The 20,240-nt window shown below is 46.9% G+C and overlaps 1 protein-coding gene and 1 long non-coding RNA gene across 15 annotated transcripts in view; one reads left to right on the top strand and one right to left on the bottom strand.

Moving 5' to 3' along the window:
* Positions 1 to 15,404, bottom strand: part of LOC140648513 (uncharacterized) — a 230,908-nt gene extending 215,504 nt beyond the window's left edge. For 5 of the 14 annotated variants that reach the window (XR_012041248.1, XR_012041247.1, XR_012041246.1 and 2 more), the window contains exons 1-4: positions 13,131 to 13,456; positions 12,462 to 12,523; positions 11,846 to 12,374; positions 6,852 to 7,101 (exon numbers count right to left, since the gene is read on the bottom strand). This is a non-coding gene — a long non-coding RNA (uncharacterized lncRNA). The other 9 variants (XR_012041253.1, XR_012041252.1, XR_012041254.1 and 6 more) reach the window with 9 other exon arrangements.
* Positions 15,405 to 15,495: 91 nt separating this feature from the next.
* FZD8 (frizzled class receptor 8) lies at positions 15,496 to 18,881 on the top strand. The gene has a single exon (XM_072854655.1). The coding sequence runs from the start codon at positions 16,231 to 16,233 to the stop codon at positions 18,247 to 18,249; it is 2,019 nt and encodes a 672-aa protein (XP_072710756.1). The 5' UTR covers positions 15,496 to 16,230; the 3' UTR covers positions 18,250 to 18,881.
* The last annotated feature ends 1,359 nt before the right edge of the window (positions 18,882 to 20,240 follow it).

Raw genomic sequence — 20,240 nt, 5'->3', positions numbered from 1 at the left:
TTACATATACTCTAGGTAGGCAGGAGAAACACCTTTTTTGCATGCAGTGGTTTTTTTGTATAGCTAGCTAGATAAAATGTATTCCATGTAAACGACATATAAAAACTAAAGAAATGGGAACCACTCTAGTAATTAAAATCTTGGAGAGCTTTCTGTTATAAACATGAGAATATGTCTGTATATCGTTTATAACACATATTCCCCAGCAATAATTTACCCTTCCACTCAGAAACCTCGTGCAAAGATACTTCACTGTTACCACACACAAAAATCAAAATAACTTATGAGAAAGCAACAAAGGAAATTTGCATCTTTCAGGCAACTTGATGCTAATATCTTCATAGGGTAAACTATATTTTAATGAAGATATTCTCAGCAATACATGTGTTTATACTTCTTTTTTCTTCACACTTGGATTTTACTTCATTTATGTCACGATCTACCTTGCAAGTTTAAGAAATGCATCACTTATTCATGACCTCTTGTGCTGGTTTTGGCTGGGAGAGAGTTAAATTTCTTTATAGTAGCTAGTATGGGGCTGTGGTTTAGATTTGTGCTGAAAACAGTGTTGATAATACAGAGGTGTTTTCGTTGTTGCTAAGTAGTGCTTATACTAAATCAAGGACTTTTCAGCTTCCCATGCTCTGCCAGGTGCACCAGAAGCTGGGAGGGGACACGGCTGGGACAGCTGACCCCAACTGACCAAAGGGCTATTCCGTACCATATGACGGCATGCTCAGCATATACAGCTGGGGGAAGAAGAAAGAAGGCGGGGACGTTTGGAGTGATGGTGTTTGTCTTCCCAAGTCACCATTACGTGTGATGGAGCCCTGCTTTCCTGGAGATGGCTGAACACCTGCCTGCCCATGGGAAGGTGTGGATGAATTCCTTGTTTTGCTTTGCTTGTGTGCACAGCTTTTCCCTTACTTATTAAACCGTCTTTATCTCAACCTGCGAGTCTCTCTCACTTTTACCCTTCTGATTCTCTCCCCCATCCCACCGGGGGGGAGTGAGCAAGCGGCTGTAAGCTGCCGGGCTGGGGTTAAACCACAACACCTCTACTTTCGTCCAGACCCCCTCCGTTACACAGACGACCAGGTTAAAGACAAATCAAGTGGTTTGTCTGATAACAGTCAGTGTCAAAACAAACCATATACGTTGCACTTCTGTTAGCTGAAGTCATAACAAAAAAAAACACCAACCCAAAAACGAGTGCTTGCTTTACTTACCTTTTTCCAGAATAAACTCTCATAATTAAACTTTCCACTTTTCCAAGTAGCTGACTATGTATTCCTGCACAGCGGGAGGTTTTCTCCACAGACATATTGACTTGGACAATAAACAAAGCAGAAATCCCTGACTGGAATTTACAGCTAAATTTAATCATGCATATTGTTAGTAAAATTTGCATATCTGTCTTTCAACATTAAGAAAAAATAAAAGTTGAAATTCAATGAATTTGGGCACTGCACTGCTTTGCAAGAAAAAGAAAAGAGATTTAAGTTGTAATTTCCATACTTATTGAGGCTGTATGTCAAAGGAAATCTGTGCAAAAAAATCCTGGTGCTGCCTTGATGAGATTTGAAAGATGACAGCATACAGTAAAGGAGCTTCTCCTTAACAAAGATGGCTTAAACAGTACCTATAAAATACTGATGAAGGGCCACTGAATTTTAGAAAACATTTCCAGCATCTTATCTCTCTGTCCTTCGAGCACAAAATACATAGAAGCAGTTAACATGTTTTGAACAACTATCACCCACCTTTTCCCCTCAGTGTCAACTTTCCCTATGAAACATTAACAGGTCAGTCAGCATTGGCTTCTTACAATTAAAGATGGTGGAAACTTTCACTGATACTTTTCCATTGATTTTTTGTCATAATGCTGCGTCACCACTAACCCTCCAAAGCCATGAGCCATCAGCAGCAAGTATTGACCTTCTCTTTTTTGATTTTTCGGTCTCTTTTCACAGCATCCTGGACACCTGGATGTCTTAGGAATTTGATTTAAAGGAATTAGGGGTTCTAATTCCTTTAAAACTAAGTTACTTCACCTGGGTCTGCCTATCCACAAAAATTAGACATTGGGATGCAGTTGTGCCAGCATAGTAAGTTTTAGATCAGCACAATTACTTCCACACTGAAGAGAGAAAGTCATACTCCTTTGAGGTACTTTTCCAGTATAAAAGTTGGATGTATTCCAGGGATTATACTGTTGGGGGGTGGGTTTACTTTTTCATTATTATTATTATTATTGCTTTTTTTAAACCAAAGCAGTGAAGTTTTATCAGTAAAGCTCTCATTAAATTATAAAAATGCTCACACTACCACAGTGTGTACATTATGGCTTTCCATACTTGCACTTGCTCTGGGCAGGATTTCAAGGGCACCCATAACCTATGCTTAGGTCTTTAGAGTTTGGCTACTCCTCAACTGGAGGACGCAGAAGAAATAAATGGCATTCTGGTAAAAATGAGGAACTTGGTCATCATTTTAAGGTATTACCTACAGCTGACTGTGCAGATAAGTGGCCCAGTCTTTCTTTTCTTAAGTTTCAGATGAAACAAACACAACCATTAACGCTGAAACTACAAGATTTCTAACACCCCAGTGAGATGCACAGATCAGCTCACACCTCTCAGAGCACTTCTAGCATACCTTGTAGACTTGGGCAGGAGATCTCCGAATCATGCTCCTGAATTTTTCCTGGAAATATAACAGCAACGTTTTTCTTTTCTAATAAAAAAGCCTTGCTGTGAGAGAAGTGCACTACAACCACCACTTCCAGCATTCAGATTGTGGCTATAAACAGCTTCATATCATCACAAGATCTAACCAAGGTTGGCAAGACTGTATAAAATAGTATGGTTCCCTACAGAGTACCCCCTTGTGAGATCCAGGCATTGTACTGTTACATCAGATTTTTTGCAAAATATTGCATTCAGATATTGTGCAACAGAGATAGCTGAGGAAGTGAAGTACTAATTTTATTCTGCAAAAGTGCAATGAAAACTAGGTAAATAACCTCAGTGATACAGAGCATTTACCTGGAAGTCACCAACGAGCTATCTGCATTCTGGTCCAATCATAGCAAACCAAAAAACTACAAGAAAATATGACTTCCAGTGAGGTAACCATGAGATGCTGAGAGCTCACTGGGAAGTGTTCATGACACTGAAGTCAATGAGAGTCAAGGCACACAATTCTCCAGATACAAATTGCTGAGTAGGAAACCAAGCCAGAAGTTAAACATTTCTGAACCAGGCACTGAAATTAATGAGTTAAAGATTAATTCACTCACAGACTGTGTCTACATGGTCACCTCATGGGGCCATCACCAGGAAGACAAGAGATCTTCTTAGAACTGGCTCTACCTGAGGCTAATTAACAGATATGCTGACTGTAAATAAAAGCAGGAGGTGGTAAACAGAAAAGAATAGGAAGTTTGATGGGGCTCCCAACTGATGCTGTGTGTCAATAAACGTCAGTTGAAATTTAGATGCTGCTTTTGTACTCTCTTAAGGAAATCATTATTATCACATTATTCTGTAACACAGTCTAACCTAATCTCCATGCATCATACTAGGGAAGATATTTTTGATCAACTCTACATTTGTTAATTACAAAACCAAGCATATTGAAGTTATTTTGTTTTACATACAGAATGAAGCAGCTTGTTTAAAAGTGCAAATTATTATATTCAGCTTTACTACCCATAAAACTAACAACTATTTCTTATATCCCAATCCAAATTAGTGACCCTTGTAAAAATACTGTTTGTTTCAAAAACACCAGTGAGGTAGCACAAACAGCTGTATAAAACAGACAAGAGACTGATATACACAACGGCAATTAGGCTTTTTAAGCACAGAAACACTTTTTCAATTTACACTCATCATTTCCTAAACCTGTAGAAGATATATCCCTTAACTCTCTGGGTTTTTGCATGAGATTCTTTACATGTATTTTACCATAGCATTTTTCTTCACTGACTCTTTCACAGATTTTCTGCCAATAAAGGGTTACCTGTAAAAAAAACAGTTTTGATAGTACTGAACATTGAAAAGATGGTGATATTCATTGTCCATTCTCTGCCCCACACCCCCAAAAGTTAACTGCCAGTGCAAGTTCGATTTTGTTTGTTGTTTCCTAATCCCCTCTCCCATTTAAAGACATGATTTGACAAACCTTTTCTCAAGCAGACACTTTAAAGTAACCAGGATCACTGACATGAGGATAGACTATTTTGCATGAGAAAGTTTTGCGGGATGTAATCTTCTCTTTTCCTTGAAGTTTAAGTAGTTACTACCTACTACTTAAATGGAAGAAATGTAATAGTCTCAGTCCAATTACTTGTGAACACATGTTTATTTTGCACCCAATTACTTCCCACAATTCTTCCAGTTTCAAAAGAGTGGACAGATTTGGCAACTCTACTTGCTTCTCACTTCTTGACACTATCATTAAGACACAGATTAAGGCATACAAATGATGTGAGAGAGGCTGCACTATTCTTGCTATTCTTGACACACTTTAGAGATAGGATTACAATCTCTTCTTTCACTTCACAAAATTTCCAAGTTAATATTAAAAGAATTTACATATTTTCACTGCATTTTGAGGAAAACATGGACATAATTTTTTTGCTACTTTTTCCAACTCATGAATTCTAATGTACTAAAATTTCTTCCTTATACAATGATTACTTGAAGTAAAGCTAATTGACTGTGTAGCACTCTGTTTCAAAAAGTATTTGGATTCCACACATGAACAGCTGGAAAGTGGTACCATAGGAGCTCACTCTTATACTTCAATATTGTGCTTTCCTTTCTCCGTCCTCTTTCCCGCCACAATTTTGGTACTAGAATGATGAATCTCCTTCTCAACAATACTCAAACTATTTCTTCGTTTCAAACTTTGTCTGGCTATTATCTTTTCTTGCAAATATTTATTTAAAATAATTCTAAAATAATAACAGGGAAGAGGGAAATTACTGGTCACCTACTGACAATGTACTATAATCAAATTTTGCTGACAGAAATTTGAAGGAAAAATGTATACCCTGTCAGGAAAAGAAATAAAAGAGACCCTATCTATTTTGGTCAATATAACTACCAAGTAAACTTGAGTACACAGGAGTATAACTAGATATATCTACTTTCAAATTGTAAAACTTCTGAAGAGTTTATTAAAAATACAGAAAAAAATTAGCTGCTGTCTTACAAAACTAAGCATATGCTCATTTACAGATTGGACCATTAATGCCTGTGAAGGCTAAAAAAGCATAGCACTGCTTAGCAGTCATGAAGAGATCTAAATTAAATTGCCATGAAAACAATTTAAAATATCTGGAAAGATATTTCTTTAAAAGTGCTAAGATGCAAAACAAGCAATAAAGAATAGCAATCAACTTTTGCTTAAGAAACACCACATGTTGCTAGTTGCTGATAGATTCTGGCTACAAACTGCATTCTAACACTGAACTAATGACAGAACATAACACATACTAAAACTAATGTAGGTCATATTAACAATTTTCCTCCCTGAATTTCAATATTTGCTTTGTTTTCTCTTCTTGTCTTAATACAAAGTCCAGTGAACTCTGCAGGAGTCTTACACTAATGTCCTACCCACCAACTTTGGAAGAGCACCCAAAAAGCCTCACAGTTGTATTCAGGACACAGTTGTAGCCAATTCTTACTGCTACAAGAAGAAATGAAAGAGAAATGGAAGCTGCAAAAGCAAAAAAAAATCAACAGACTTGAGATTCCAGAATCACAACCTATTCCGATGAAATTCTCTATCCCTATGCTCATATCTTTTTTGATTGGCTTACACTTTTCTTGGAGGAAGGAGTTTCATTTCTGACAAATTCTCCTGAATTCCAGATTGCCAAAGCCCACACTTACTCATTTATCAGTGTACTTGTTGTTACCCAAGGATGGCTATGCCAATTCAGATCAAAGGTCCGTTTAGCTCAGTATCCTGCTTCCAAAAGCAGCCACAAGTCAGAGCCAAGAGAAGAGAGCACAAGCAATCAAATACAGTATTTTCCCAGAATAAGTCCCCAGCCTTCAACTATATTCCACTCAGGAATTCCTGAGATTGATGTGATTTATCTGTTTAGCTTGCCCAATGGGTGTTCTCTTTCAAGCACTTAGCCCATTACCCCTTAAACTCACGTATACTGTTTGCACCCACAACATCCCAAAGCAAGACTACCTTGGGCAAAGAGCTAAGAACTGTATCGCAGTGATGCTATGTTTTGTGCATATGCAGTGTTCAGTGGATACAGCTACTCACATTTGCTTATTAAAACCCAGCCAAAATAAAAAAGCAAGATTGACGCACCCCTTGAAAGAACCTTTGAGTTTGCACATATCCCAGCAAGTTGAGTCCAGTGGGAACTAGCATTCTGAGCACAGTAAAATGCTGCAATAGCAAGAATTATAACAAGGTTGAATATAGCTGGAAAAGCAGACAGATGTCATGAGTGAAAAAACAGACACCCTAACAAAAGCAGAAAAAACCTCTGTGAGCCTCCCTCGGTCCAACAACTGAATTTTGATCCAAGGAGGTTAAATATAGGGCTGCTTGAAAATTTTCCACTGCATCTATTTTTGATGGGAAACAAGGCTTTCAGCTAAACACTTTTTGGTTGGATTTTTTTTTTGGCATGTCTAAGTATGTGCTTCTGCAAATATACTTTTCTTACCAAAAAGCCAAACTTACAAACCAAAATATTTTGACTGAAAACAAAAAATGTTATTAAGAAAAGTTAGTGTAGCATCTCATTAAATCTGTGGCTTACCTGCTTTATGTGGCAGATCTCCTCTATCAACTAGACTTACCGTTTAAATGACAACTCCGATAATAGATCACTTTGAGGGATTCCCTACTTTCAGCACTCCCTTCAAAGAGGAAAGATCATGGCACAGTGTCAAAGGTGGTAAGCAGCCTCAGCCTTGCAAAATAGGACCAGCAGGTATCCAGATGATAATGTCGGAAGAGGACTGCAGTAACATTTTTCAAATCAAGAAGTTTTAGTTTTCAGACAAAGCCTTCCAGTCCTCTGAATTCTGTCAAAGCATGTAGTTTCGCCTGGAAAATTAAGAAAAAAATGAAAATAGCTTTGTATTTTTTATTAAAAATTCATGCAGGAAATTTCATGGGTCAAGCAAGGTCTTATTCATTAACCTGGAGATTCAAGCCTAGCATCTGGATCCATCCATACACAAATCAGAAAAACTTTAAACAGCAGTGAAATGTTTCAAATTTTCCATAGCAGTCCTGTTAGCAGGACTGTTCAAAAGCCAAGGAGCTAAAACCAAACAAAAACAATAAGGGCTCGTTAGACAGGATAACTTAGTATATGAGCCCTAACTTATAAAAGACCAACCAGCCTAACATACAAAATAAAAGGATGAAGTTAAGATTCAAACAATGGCTACACTTACTAGGTAAGAAATCTGTAATACAAAAAATCTGTATAGCAAAATTTGCAAAGTGGCAAGAAAATAAGATATTCAATTTATTATTCCCTTTCAGGGCTTTCTAATTCAGTGCATTAACCAGAAGGAATAAATTTGATAAGGCTATTGCAATAAAAAGTGTGAGTAACAGCTATCCCATTATGGCTGTTATTAATCCTTTTCTTGGAACCCCACAATCCACTGGAATAACTGAAAGCCTCTCATCCAGAAACAGGCCCTGACCAGACCAAGACAGAGAAGCACCCAACTAATACTACCAGGGACAATGTTAGAACTAAAGTTCTAATACCCACCCCTTCCCTTGTGGCTGATTCCTGCCATACAATTGCATCCCCCTGCCCCAAAGGCAAAATAAATGTATAAATAAAAGAAATAAAAGACAAGAAATCAATCAAGATTGCATCTTTTGTAACACTGTTGTGAGCCCACAAAAAGACAACTGCAAAAAATCTCATACCAGTGGAGTACTATTTTATTTTCCCCCACCACACACACAGAGGACTATTACTGCCATCATTAGCACCAACTAAGAACCAAGAAAATTCAAAGGAACTGGCAAAGGAATATCCTTACTAAAAACTCAGTGGGTAAAACTAAAGGAATGACATTTTGCTATTACAGTGGAATTCCTCTCATCACTTTGCTTTTCAATCACACCATTCTTTTACTAAAATAAAAATAGAGAAAGGTTTTTAAGAGCGAGTTTCTGCTGACACTAGGCACCTGAGAGTTCCCTATAAGCGGTTCCAAACACTGCCTAATGCTGATTCCCTGCACGGAGTTAACATCTTTGACCGTCTAATGTTATAAAGTGAAAAGTGCTAACATGGCTTGTCATTCTTAAGGCCAATTTATTTATCAAAATTAGCACAAGCCCAAGCCTGCTGTCCTTATTCATATTTGGAATCACCAGCCACTTATGTGTTGTCCCAGCAAAATTAGCACAGTGAAGGATTAGTCAGGATCTAACTCCAGAGATAAAAAAATTGTTCAGAGTACGTGAAATACAAAGAATAAATATTCAAAATGAGTGATGAAAGATATGTTTGTTATTTCCATTTTAACTCCAGGGCAATGAGTAATTTCAGTAAGAATTTCTTAGTGTGATTTTTATCATTCAATTTTTTAAAATTACTGCTGTGCATCCTCCATCAAAAGTTGGGATTGGAAACACTGAAACTTTAAAAACGTCCACTTCAAACATGTATGCAAAACACCATTCCTTTAAATTACGGTATTACTGACTTACGAGGTGCAAAAGGTAGCGTCAGAATTTATGAACAACTTTGTATTGTTCAAGGATTTAACGACACATGTTCCTCCTCAAATCAGTTATACAAAGTTTCGCTTTCTCATACTTGGCTTTTATCCTTATCCATGCCTTTCAACGCAAAGTGTCATTTTTTCTTCAGTTCACTTCTTACTCATAAGTACATCACCTCATTAATTTCTCATTTAATTTACAGCATGTGAGAGGGCATACATGTACGCTAATGTCTCCACATAGTCTATGCAAAAGTTAGTCAAAGTGGACTACATTGCCTAATCTTGTCTCTGCATCAACTCAGATAGCCCAGACTAGCCTACTGCAGATGGGGCATCCTTAGCTTAAAGCCTTTCATATATACTCCTTTCATGTCTACTTCCACCAGGCTGAATCAGCGAGTAGAGAGCTGCGCACAGGCTGGGCTAGATTTCTTGCCAGGAGTCCCACAGCTCCTTGCAGTGTGGCAACTAAGCCACTCCAACTCTGATTTACAGTATATGAGAGAGAACTCTGCACTCCCCAGCTTCTCTGTTGTGGTTCTTCCTTACACCCTGTCAGCATCGATACTCAGAGGAGTTAGTAGGAGTTACTTGTGCTATTACCCTGTCCGCTATCACCTAACCCAAATATAGATGCCACAAAGTTAAGTAGGCCAAGTTAATAGATAGAGCCCCCTTAATTCCTCCTGTAGATCTGACATCAAAGACCAGACACACGCATGCCACACCATCTTAAGGCCAGACTGTAATTTTTATTTGGAAGCTGCCCACCCCAGATGCTACGGCTCAGTCAGGTATGCCAGGTGGCAATGCAGTAGCAGTGGAAGCTTTGCAGAGGTTTATATCCAAGTTGTTAAAACTGAGGTCTCCAAAACTGAAGACTGACCAAATGGACTTCCCAACCCATGCTGGGAGTAACAATGGTGCATGTACCATTTGAGTATATATGAGCATTAATGACATTTTGATGGAGCATGGCGAGAGGATCACAAATATGACCGCAGAAGTCACTGGCGTGCTGGAGGTCTGGACAAGCTTCGAATTTTATGAGAGACTGGTGCATGTGCATACTCTCATATTATCCCCAGAGACCAAACCTCTCCTTGCCAGCCTGGATCCACATAACCTTCCCAAGATTCAAGAGTGCATTTACATATTAATGTTCTAGCAGTTGCCAGAAAGTAAATTAATGATTACCTGGGCAATCAGAGGAAGACAACACTACTCACTGTGTCCATACATACTTAATATGGTTAGCAATTTAACTGCATGATATTTGTATTATTCTCCAAACACAGTGACAATGAATCAATGGACTGTTTAACTCAGGACAATTTGTCTTCAACAGTCACATGATTTATCATGTGTGAAACATCACACCATGAGGTATTACAATCCGTAGCACAAGTAGATTATAAATAAAGCTTCCTAAATAATGGGCAAAAATTAAAAAATAATATCAAGGAAAATGAAAAAGATTGCCCTCAAGAACACTTATTTTCTTTCATAATCCTTATAATCTGTATTTTCTTGCATTCCTTCCCCCTGCATTGTTTCACTAATGAGAAATGAAGGAATATACGATTACACTGAGTGAGCCAATACATTGCAGCCCAGTCATCAACTGCATAGTGTGGGAGAATAAAGGTAAGCCCTTTGATACACGTTGATCTTATGTTGCCCTCATGCTAGACTGCTGTTCCCACTGACTTCTTACACTCATTCAGCTGCTCATGCTGCTTCTCTAGCAAAGTCTACACATCCAAAGCAGCCTCAGGAAGAAGTCTAATCACGGTCTGCTCCTATGTTCAGCAGAAAATCCTCCAGCCACATTCAGGGCCACAACCTGCAGCTTCATTGTTGGAGCAATCCTCAGAACACAGCACTGATCAATCACTTTGTCATCCTCCTTTATGGTAAAGGGACAGCAAAGTACTCTTCCAGCAGTTTCTCCTCCTTCTCTGCCACCTGCGCACTGCACTCCAGAAGTAGCTACTGCAGCAGATTGTATTCAGCCTATTTTCTCTTTGCCTAAAAGCTCTCTCACGTCTCACTGACCATCATGGTACGGTGCCCATCCACGATCAGATCTGACATCCCTGAAAAGATGTAAGCAGAACATTGCTCTTCTTGTCTACAAGAAGTCCTCATGAATCACAGTAAAATACAGGCTGCCCCAGAAGATGTGCTGATGCCATTTAATTTTTTTGTGAAAGGAAAAATATCTATCAAAACATAAGATATATATGCACGCTGTACTCTCCTATCCCTATTTCTTTGCAGTTTTCACAGTGCTGGATTTTTACTCATAATTTCTGCTTTGCAGACTTGCCGAAGTGCAAATCCTTCTGCAAGTGGGAAGAGCAGTTCCTTCCCATACTTGGACTGCCCATCACATTGCTCAGTTCTAGACTACATGTGGCATGCGAGAGAAAAGGATGGATTGGAAAAAAGAGTTTCTCTTACTTTTAATTGGTACTTTTTAGGGAAAAACTGAACATAGTAAGATGCCACAACTCCACCTTACGCTGTTTACTAACTTGCTTGTAAAAATACTCTTTCTTCCTGCTCCCATTTACCCTGTCCTCAAACAGTTCCACAGTTTCTAGTTTCATGGTGTTGTTCAATGTATTGGCCATGCAAAATCCCCTATGTCTTGTAGCTAACCAGTATTTGCGTAGACAGTCTCTGGATAAAGCTCTGTGGCCTGCGATAGGAAGATCAGCCTGGACAGCCCCTTCTGGGTTTAATCCATGAAATTACTGCCTTCAGTCAAGGCTTCATTCTAACAAGATTATTTGAACAATTTCCATGGACTGAGTTCTTCTTTTCAAAGATTTTTATAAAAGCACCGTTCATTGACCTATCCAATGCAGACAATGCCACGCTAAAATTTCCTGGAGAACATCAGATGGAAATTAAAAAGCAATTTTTCAGTCTTATAAACTAAACATCTGTATTTTTAAATAAACAAAATACCATTTTAAATCCTAGATTTTATGTGGTATTTTTCTTTCCAGTAAAAAATAATAAAACAAGAGCCAATTTACTAATCTCAAACTAAAATGCCCTGTAGTTGCCATTACCTGGTTTGGTGTGATCCATATAATCCCAAATGCAAAGCCTTAGATGCACACAAAAATTAAGCTTATGTTAGAGGGGCCAGTGACAAACCTAAATGTTTGAACAGAAGAGGCATGAATATCCGTAGCAACAAAGACTTGTGGAAGCGTTATCTACTTGTTGTCAAATCTACAGGTTTGGAAAAGGTTGTAGTATCCGTAACATTCTTGCCGGCTTTATATTTCTGCATGATTTGATAACTGGACATCTGTTGAAATCCCTGCAGAAAGTGCTCTAAAGTAATCTGTATTGCTATAGCAAAGCTCAGCTTTTCAGAAGAAGCAGCTGCTGTATTTTCTGGAATAAACACACAAACCATTTTAAAGACTTGACCCTTGATTCCTTCACCTCAGTACTTCTACTGACTTCAGGGAAGTCTCAGCAGATGAGGAACACACCGTGGGCTGTGATTCCACAGCCTTGAGCTATCCAGGCTGCTTTTCAGTCACATAAAGTAAAGCAGCCTCCCCACAGCTGTGCTGTTTTATATACCTGAAAGACAATTTCAAAAATTATCATGGTCTTATAGGGAATTTGGATATGCAGTCGTTACTAAATTGCCATAAAGTTCCATATTACCAATTTTGTCATTACTGAACAGCTTCAAGACACAGTATCTTTGTGCTGCATCTCTTTTCACGCTGTAAGAAAACAAGAGCATATGAACGACAGTAAAAATGAAGCCAAGTGAACTGTTGAGAAACTTGGTATTCTCTTATTTCTAGGAGAGTTATAGTGTAATTCTAAACTGTAGCATTCAGCATGTCTCCTGAGTTTCCTTGCTGAAATATTGCAATGGAAATTTTACAGCATCTGTGTTGCTTTTGGAAGCCATCACCTCACATCTGCTGTCTCTGTAGTGTAGAGCTTAAGTTCAGCGTAAAAAGGTACTTTGTAATAGGCAATAGGAATCCTGACAGAGCGCTAATTTACAGACTCACCCAGCTCTCCTGACTAGACTCACTCATTTTTACATTCTGTAGAGATTTTTAAATAAGGTACTCTTCAAGCAGCCAACAGTATAACAGTCACTTCTTAAAATGAAGCATCACATCCAGGACTGGAAAGAGACTTTTTAAACCTCTGTCAGTCACGGAGATCTCAGCCAGATGACAAATTTTTCATTCAGTTTTCTTCACTGGGCATTGTTCAATCTCCGAACACTTCAGTAGGGTATTAACTAAATTAGCACTAAAATAACCGTCTGCTACTTTTGGAAAAGTTGATTTTGACCAGGAATAGTAATACCTATGTAGCAGTGGGACTGATTTCACAGCACGGGACGTGAAACACGGAGGAGCACGGCCACGTCCCCCAAGCACTTCTCCGTCACGGCTGAACGCAAAACCTCCCCTCAGCAGGGCGCCGGGGTCGAGGGAGGGGGTTGGCAAAGCACCGCAACGATTACCCAGTAAACGTGCTTACTGCCCCATTATTGTCCATTTCCTCCCAACGGGGTAATCCCTGCGCTCATTTAAACAGACAGACGGGACCGGAGAGGATCCTGTTAGCACAGCCAACAAACTTGGGAGTGCTTTGTTGTTTTGCCTCATGCGCTTAATTTCCTCCCGGCGCCCGCCCCGCCGCTCCCGCACCGCCCCCCGGGGCGGGCCCGCTCCCCCCCACCCCCACCCCCGCGTCCCCCGGCCCCGGCTGGGCTTCTCCCGGTGTGAAACCCGGCGAATCACAGAATTTCACGCGGCCAAGAGACAAACCCCGCCGCGCCGCCACCCCGCCGGCTCCCCGAGCGGCGTGTTCCCGAGATTACAGTCATTACAGCCCCAGCGTGAGCTCCACACAAGCGCGAAGCGCAACAGCGCGTCAATTAACAAACAAACGCCCCGTCCTGTGCGGACGACAACCCCCCGGGACGGCCCCGCCGCGCACCGAACCCGCGCCCGCCGCCGCTCCCCTTAAGGTGGTCCGGCTACGGAGGGGCCGCCGAAACTCCCGCCCCTCCCCCGTCCCCGGGGCGGGCGGGGGAAAGCAGCGAGTCCCCTCACGGCCGCCCCACGGGCCCCGGGACCCGAGAGCGGCGGGCAGCCGGGCGGCGGCCTCCGCCCGCGGCGCGGCGGGACAGAGGGCGGCCCGCGGCCTTGCGCGGCGGCGCCTGCGCGGAGAGCGGGGCGCGCGTGGCGCCTCACCCCCCTCAGGCCCTCGGGGCTGCCGGCGGCGCGGCCCCACGGCCGGGAGCGGCGGATCCCCGCGGGCGGCCGGCGGGTGCCACGGCGCGGCGCTTCCCTAGGGAGACGCAGCGGCCTCTCTGCTGCGCCGTGGGCCGGCGTTGCTCCCGCAGAAGCCGGCCCGGGCGGGTCACGCAGCCCTCGGTGGCTGCACGCGGCTCCTCAGCGAGTCGCCGCCTCCGCCGCTGGGCTGACGCGAAAGGCGGCGGAGCCGCGGTCCAGCTAGAACCGGCCTCCCGGCGGTCCGGCTGGGCCGCAGGTCACTCACCAGCGGCGGCCGCGGCGCGGGCTGCGTGTGCGCCCAGCGCAGGCCGCCGAACTGGACCTCGGTCCCTCCCCGGCTGGAGCGGCACCAGCTCCAACCCCCCGGCCGCGCACACCTGCGGTGGGAGCTGCCCTGTCGGTGGCCGCGCCGGCCCTCGCGGGGAAGTGTTCACCTGCCGGGGCGCGGGGCTGCTCCCCGCAGTCCCACGGGGAACTTCAGCCACCGGGCGGGCCCGTGGTGTGCGCACACCGTTGGTGTGGATGCACGCGGGCACGTACGTACCCGCTCACTGAGCTGTCTTGCCTGGTAAGCACGCTTTTACTCGCAACTGTCTGCGCTTCAGGAATCCCAGTTTCATTAATCTTACACTTCTTGCCTGCTATTTACACTCAGCTGTGACTCCTCGTAGGGGAACACCAATACTGCATTTCAGACTACGCGTTGCACACGCGTGTCCCGCCAGCTGCGCAGTGGGTGACTCTGGAGGCACGGGAAGCCCGAGGAGGTGAGGCCAGGTGTGGGCCAAGCCCCCGCTCGCTGCCACCTTGTCCCCAGCTTCTCCGCGCTCCCACCTCCTTCACTCGTTAGTGCTGCAGCCGGAACAAACAGCCGGGCCAAACTCGGCCGGTGCAACAGCCGGTCCGAATACAAACTCGGCCGGTGCAACAGCCGGTCCAAACTCGGCCTTAGCATCGCGGTACAACACGCGCAGCACACGCCGAGAGATGACCAGCGGGAAACCCCGCGGATACCAAAGATCTGATAGAAAACCGCTTCCGAGGAGACTCCGGGCAGTTGCTGAACGGCTGCTGCTCCCGGAGTGAACCTGACTTGGCCGGAGACCCTTGCAAGGGGAAAGAAGTAGCCTGCGGCAGCCCGCACCGGTGCTTGCCTGCCGCAGCCCGCGGCACCCGGCAGGGAGCGTTTCACGGTGCAGAACCGCACCTTTCCGCACGGACAGCGGCCCGCACGACGCAGGAGAAAACCGCCGCCACGTACCCCACGGCCCAGGGGGGCCGAGCAGCGCCCGCCGCGCCACAGTCGGGGCGCCGGTCCACCTTAAGGAGGGCTGGGCCGGCCCCCCGCCCCCCGCACGGGCCCGACTGATAGGCGGCCGAGGCGATGGAGGCGGGGCCTGGCGGCGCTCGCTATAAATATTCATGAGAGCGCGGCGGCCGGAGTGGCGCTGCCGGGGCCGGAGAGCGAGAAGTTGCGCCGAGGCGCCGCTGCGCTCGCCCCGCGGCTCAGGTGGCGCGGTCGCGGCCAGGGGCGCCCGGCTCGCCCCGCCGACAGCGGCGGAGAGAGGCGGCGGAGAGCCAGGACAGGCCGGCTGGCGGTCGCCCGCAGAGCCGGGCGCTCGGGCGGGCGGCAGGAGGAGCCGCTCCGGCCGCCCCAGCACCGGCCCCGCCGCTGCCCTCCCGCTCGGGGCGGTGGGAGCCCGGCGCCGCGGGGCGCAGCGCCTGGTCCCCGGCACGCCTCAGACATCTTGACCGCGCCGCCCGGGGGCTGACGGCAAAACTTCTCCGCTGCCGCCGCTCCGTGCCCGGCCGGCGCTGGAGCCGCGGCGAGAGAAGCGGCGACCCCCCCCTGCGCAGCCAGCCCCGCGAGGAGCGATGCGACGGCGGCTGAGGGGCCTTCCTTGAGCAGAACCCCCCCTCCTCCGGCGCCGCGCGGGGGCTCGCCGGCGGCTCCCCCTCACCGGGTGCCCGCGGAGCCACCTCCCTCCCGGGCGACGGAGCCCCGCGGGGGCTGCGAGCCCTCTCACCTGCGGCCGGCACGGAGGGGGCCGCCCTCCGCCCCCCGGAGGGGTAGCCGGGGCGGGGGGGTGCTGCGGCGCCGCGCTCCCCGCGGCAGCTGAGCAGGACGGGAGAGGAGCCGGGGCCGCCGCCCGCCGCCGAGCATGGAGTGGAGTTACCTGTTGGAAATCACCTCGCTGCTCGCCGCCCTGTCCCTGCTGCAGCGCGCCGGCTGCGCTGCCGCCTCGGCCGCCGCCGCCGCCTCGTCCTCCTCCTCCTCCTCGGCCAAGGAGCTGTCGTGCCAGGAGATCACCGTGCCCCTCTGCAAGGGCATCGGCTACAACTACACCTACATGCCCAACCAGTTCAACCACGACACGCAGGACGAGGCCGGGCTGGAGGTGCACCAGTTCTGGCCGCTGGTGGAGATCCAGTGCTCCAGCGACCTGCGCTTCTTCCTCTGCAGCATGTACACCCCCATCTGCCTGGAGGACTACAAGAAGCCGCTGCCGCCCTGCCGCAGCGTCTGCGAGCGGGCCAAGGCCGGCTGCGCCCCGCTCATGCGCCAGTACGGCTTCGCCTGGCCCGACAGGATGCGCTGCGACCGCCTCCCCGAGCAGGGCAGCCCGGACACGCTCTGCATGGACTACAACCGCACGGACCTCACCACGGCCGCCCCGCCGCCCGCCAAGCCCCCGCTCCGCGGCGCCAAGCCCGGCGGCCCCGCCAAGGCGCCCCCCGCCGCCGCCGCTCCGCCGGCCGAGGCCCCGCGCAAGCCGCGGCCGCCGCCGCCCTGCGAGCCGGGCTGCCAGTGCCGGGCGCCCATGGTGTCGGTGTCCAGCGAGCGGCACCCGCTCTACAACCGCGTCAAGACGGGGCAGATCGCCAACTGCGCCCTGCCCTGCCACAACCCCTACTTCAGCCCCGACGAGCGCGCCTTCACCGCCTTCTGGATCGGGCTCTGGTCCGTGCTCTGCTTCCTCTCCACCTTCGCCACCGTCTCCACCTTCCTCATCGACATGGAGCGCTTCAAGTACCCCGAGCGCCCCATCATCTTCCTGGCCGCCTGCTACCTCTTCGTCTCCCTCGGCTACCTGGTGCGCCTGGTGGCCGGGCACGAGAAGGTGGCCTGCAGCGGCGGGGCGGGGGCGGGCGGCGCGGGGGCCGGGGCGGCGGGGGCCGGCGGCGGCGCGGCGGCGGGGGCTGCGGCGGCGGGGGGGCGCGGCGCGGCGGGCGGCGCGGCCGAGCTGCAGCCGGAGCTGGCGGTGGCCGAGCACGTGCGGTACGAGAGCACCGGCCCGGCGCTGTGCACCGTGGTCTTCCTGCTCGTCTACTTCTTCGGCATGGCCAGCTCCATCTGGTGGGTCATCCTCTCCCTCACCTGGTTCCTCGCCGCCGGCATGAAGTGGGGCAACGAGGCCATCGCCGGCTACGCGCAGTATTTCCACCTGGCCGCCTGGCTGCTCCCCAGCGTCAAGTCCATTGCCGTGCTGGCGCTCAGCTCCGTGGACGGGGACCCCGTGGCCGGCATCTGCTATGTGGGCAACCAGAGCCTGGAGAACTTACGGGGCTTCGTGCTGGCACCGCTGCTCATCTACTTGGCCATCGGCTCCATGTTCCTGCTCGCCGGCTTCGTCTCGCTCTTCCGCATCCGCAGCGTCATCAAGCAGCAGGGTGGTCCCACCAAGACCCACAAGCTGGAGAAGCTGATGATACGCCTGGGCCTCTTCACCGTGCTCTACACCGTGCCAGCTGCCAGCGTGGTCGCCTGCCTCTTCTATGAGCAGCACAACCGGCCCCGCTGGGAGGCCACGCACAACTGCCCCTGCCTGCGTGACCAGCAGCCTGATCAGGCCCGCCGCCCCGACTATGCTGTCTTCATGCTCAAGTACTTCATGTGCCTGGTGGTGGGCATCACCTCTGGTGTTTGGGTCTGGTCTGGCAAGACCCTCGAGTCCTGGAGGGCCCTCTGCACGCGCTGCTGCTGGGCCAGCAAAGGTGCTGCCGTGGCTGGGGGCACAGGGACAGGAGCAGGCGGGCAGGCGGCAATCGCCGCAGCAGGAGGACTTGGGGCTGGAGGCGGTGGCTCCCTCTACAGTGATGTCAGCACCGGCCTGACGTGGAGGTCGGGCACTGCCAGCTCTGTCTCCTACCCCAAGCAGATGCCCCTGTCTCAAGTGTGAGGAGAGGGAAAGAGGCCAAAGGTTAGGGAATGAGGGACACTGGCCTGCCTAAAATGCCCCCTCACTGTTTGGTGCCATTAATGAACCCCTAATGGTCCTTATTAGCCACAGCTTGTATAGAACAATGCAGCTGGCAGAGGCCCCAAGCTCCAGCCCCCTCTCCTTCCCCTCCATTCATAGGCAGGGAGCATGTACTTCAAGGAGCCAGCTTATTATTTTGCTGGCAGAGGAGGGTAGAGGCTCACCCGTGTCTTGCAGAGGGCAAGGCACAGCGGCTTCTGATTCACTCTGGACTAACAGCAGCTCTTTCCTCATGGGAGGAAGGGTCCTCCATCCTGAGGTGGGAGTCTGCTGGGACTGCGGGTTTTTGGGATATTGATGACCAGGCAAATGCCTTACAATACAGACTGAATCAAAACATGTCTTAATTATACACCCCAGCTAAATACGGGTTTCCTACATTAAAGGATGTATTTATATAATTATTTGTTACCTTGTACAGATGTGTAAAATATGTATATATCCAAAGCTATACAGTCTGTAAATTTTTTTGTAAAAAAGTGTAGAGGCTACCCCTGTAAGAGCAAATATGAGTATTCTATTTTGTCAATAAAATGACTTTTGATAAATGACTTTTTCAAGCTTTTCCCCTACTCCTGCCCTGGTTATTCCAGCTGCTATGTCTTTAGGTGGTTCTATAAACTACGAACGACGCTTATGCTCCAGTCATTACTGTATAATAGATGGCTGCCTCTGTTACAGCAGTGAGATATGTAGACACAAGGAAAACAAGTAATTCAACAAGTTGTTCTGAAAAAGTGTTTGCCAAAACTGGGAGGTGCCTTACTATAGTTCTCTGCTTTTTGAAAGAGGATGGTGTCTTTAAACTGAGCCTTTACAAAAGAGGCATCTCACATGGCATGTTAAGTATCCTTTTAAAATGGGTATTATTTTAGGAATGCACGCACACACCTCTCATATCTGTGGTCTACACTTTAAGCACCCGCCTTTCTGGGGATGCATACTGAAGTGTAAAAGGTTAATGTTTTAAATTCATAGATCATGTACTACAGTGGAACAGCGAGTTGAGATTTGTTAGATCGATCTCTTCTTAACAGATTAAACTAACATCTTAACCTTTCATACTTAACTTTTGTATATCAAATATGGTCCTTTTTCAAGAAAAAGGGTATTGTTCTTCTGTCAGGACTAAGCTAATTTATTTGAGCAGAAGGCTGTTGAATTAACAGAAGAATGCTTTGGCAATTGTTGAACTTTTTACCTGTCTGCCCAGTGGCTCAGAACATCATTCCTTTAAGAGGAGCTAAATGAATAGGGTTAATCTGTAGGGAACTTGGTTTCTTTTCAGTTTGGGAAAACTTTGATCTTTTCTCTTCACCAAACGTGATGTATAGTCTGAAGTTTCTTTCCCTGCTGCCTGGTTCCTCTTGTTGCAGACCAATTGGCCACCATGGAGCCTTAAAGTTCTTCAATTAAAGGGACTTGGGACTTTTTTTTTTATTTTAAGAGGAAGACTTGTAACAGTTAGTGAACACCAGAGGGAAAAGGGAGAACAGCCTTTTAAACAGCTTTTCCCTGCATTGTTAGCCAGACTGCAGGCAGCAAGGCATGGCTTGGAGCATTATAGAAAAGAGCTATGAATGCCCTACAGGTGGTCTGCTCACATAATCTCCCCAATTTAAAACATTTTCCTTTACAGGACAATTGCATTACAAAACTCCCTTCTCTTTTGCTCCTAATTGAACCAAAGAACAACTACAAGATTTTCTTTAAAAACTGAGTGTCTAAAAAAAAAATGAAGATCTATTAACTACATTCTAATCTGTTTTCTAAAATGGGATTGCTCGGAATACCAGGAGTAAAAGCTGCATTAGACATTATTCCAGATATTTTTATGCCTTCTGCTTATATTCTGTCAAATTAGCAATCATTTAAAAGCTATTGGTTAGGTTGTGTGCTAGCAGTGAAAA

This window comes from Ciconia boyciana, chromosome 2 (assembly GCF_034638445.1).
Source record: "Ciconia boyciana chromosome 2, ASM3463844v1, whole genome shotgun sequence".
NCBI classification, from domain to species: Eukaryota; Metazoa; Chordata; class Aves; order Ciconiiformes; family Ciconiidae; genus Ciconia; species Ciconia boyciana.
Note: the sequence above shows the minus strand (reverse complement) of the source record. Positions and strands in the feature narration are given on the sequence as shown.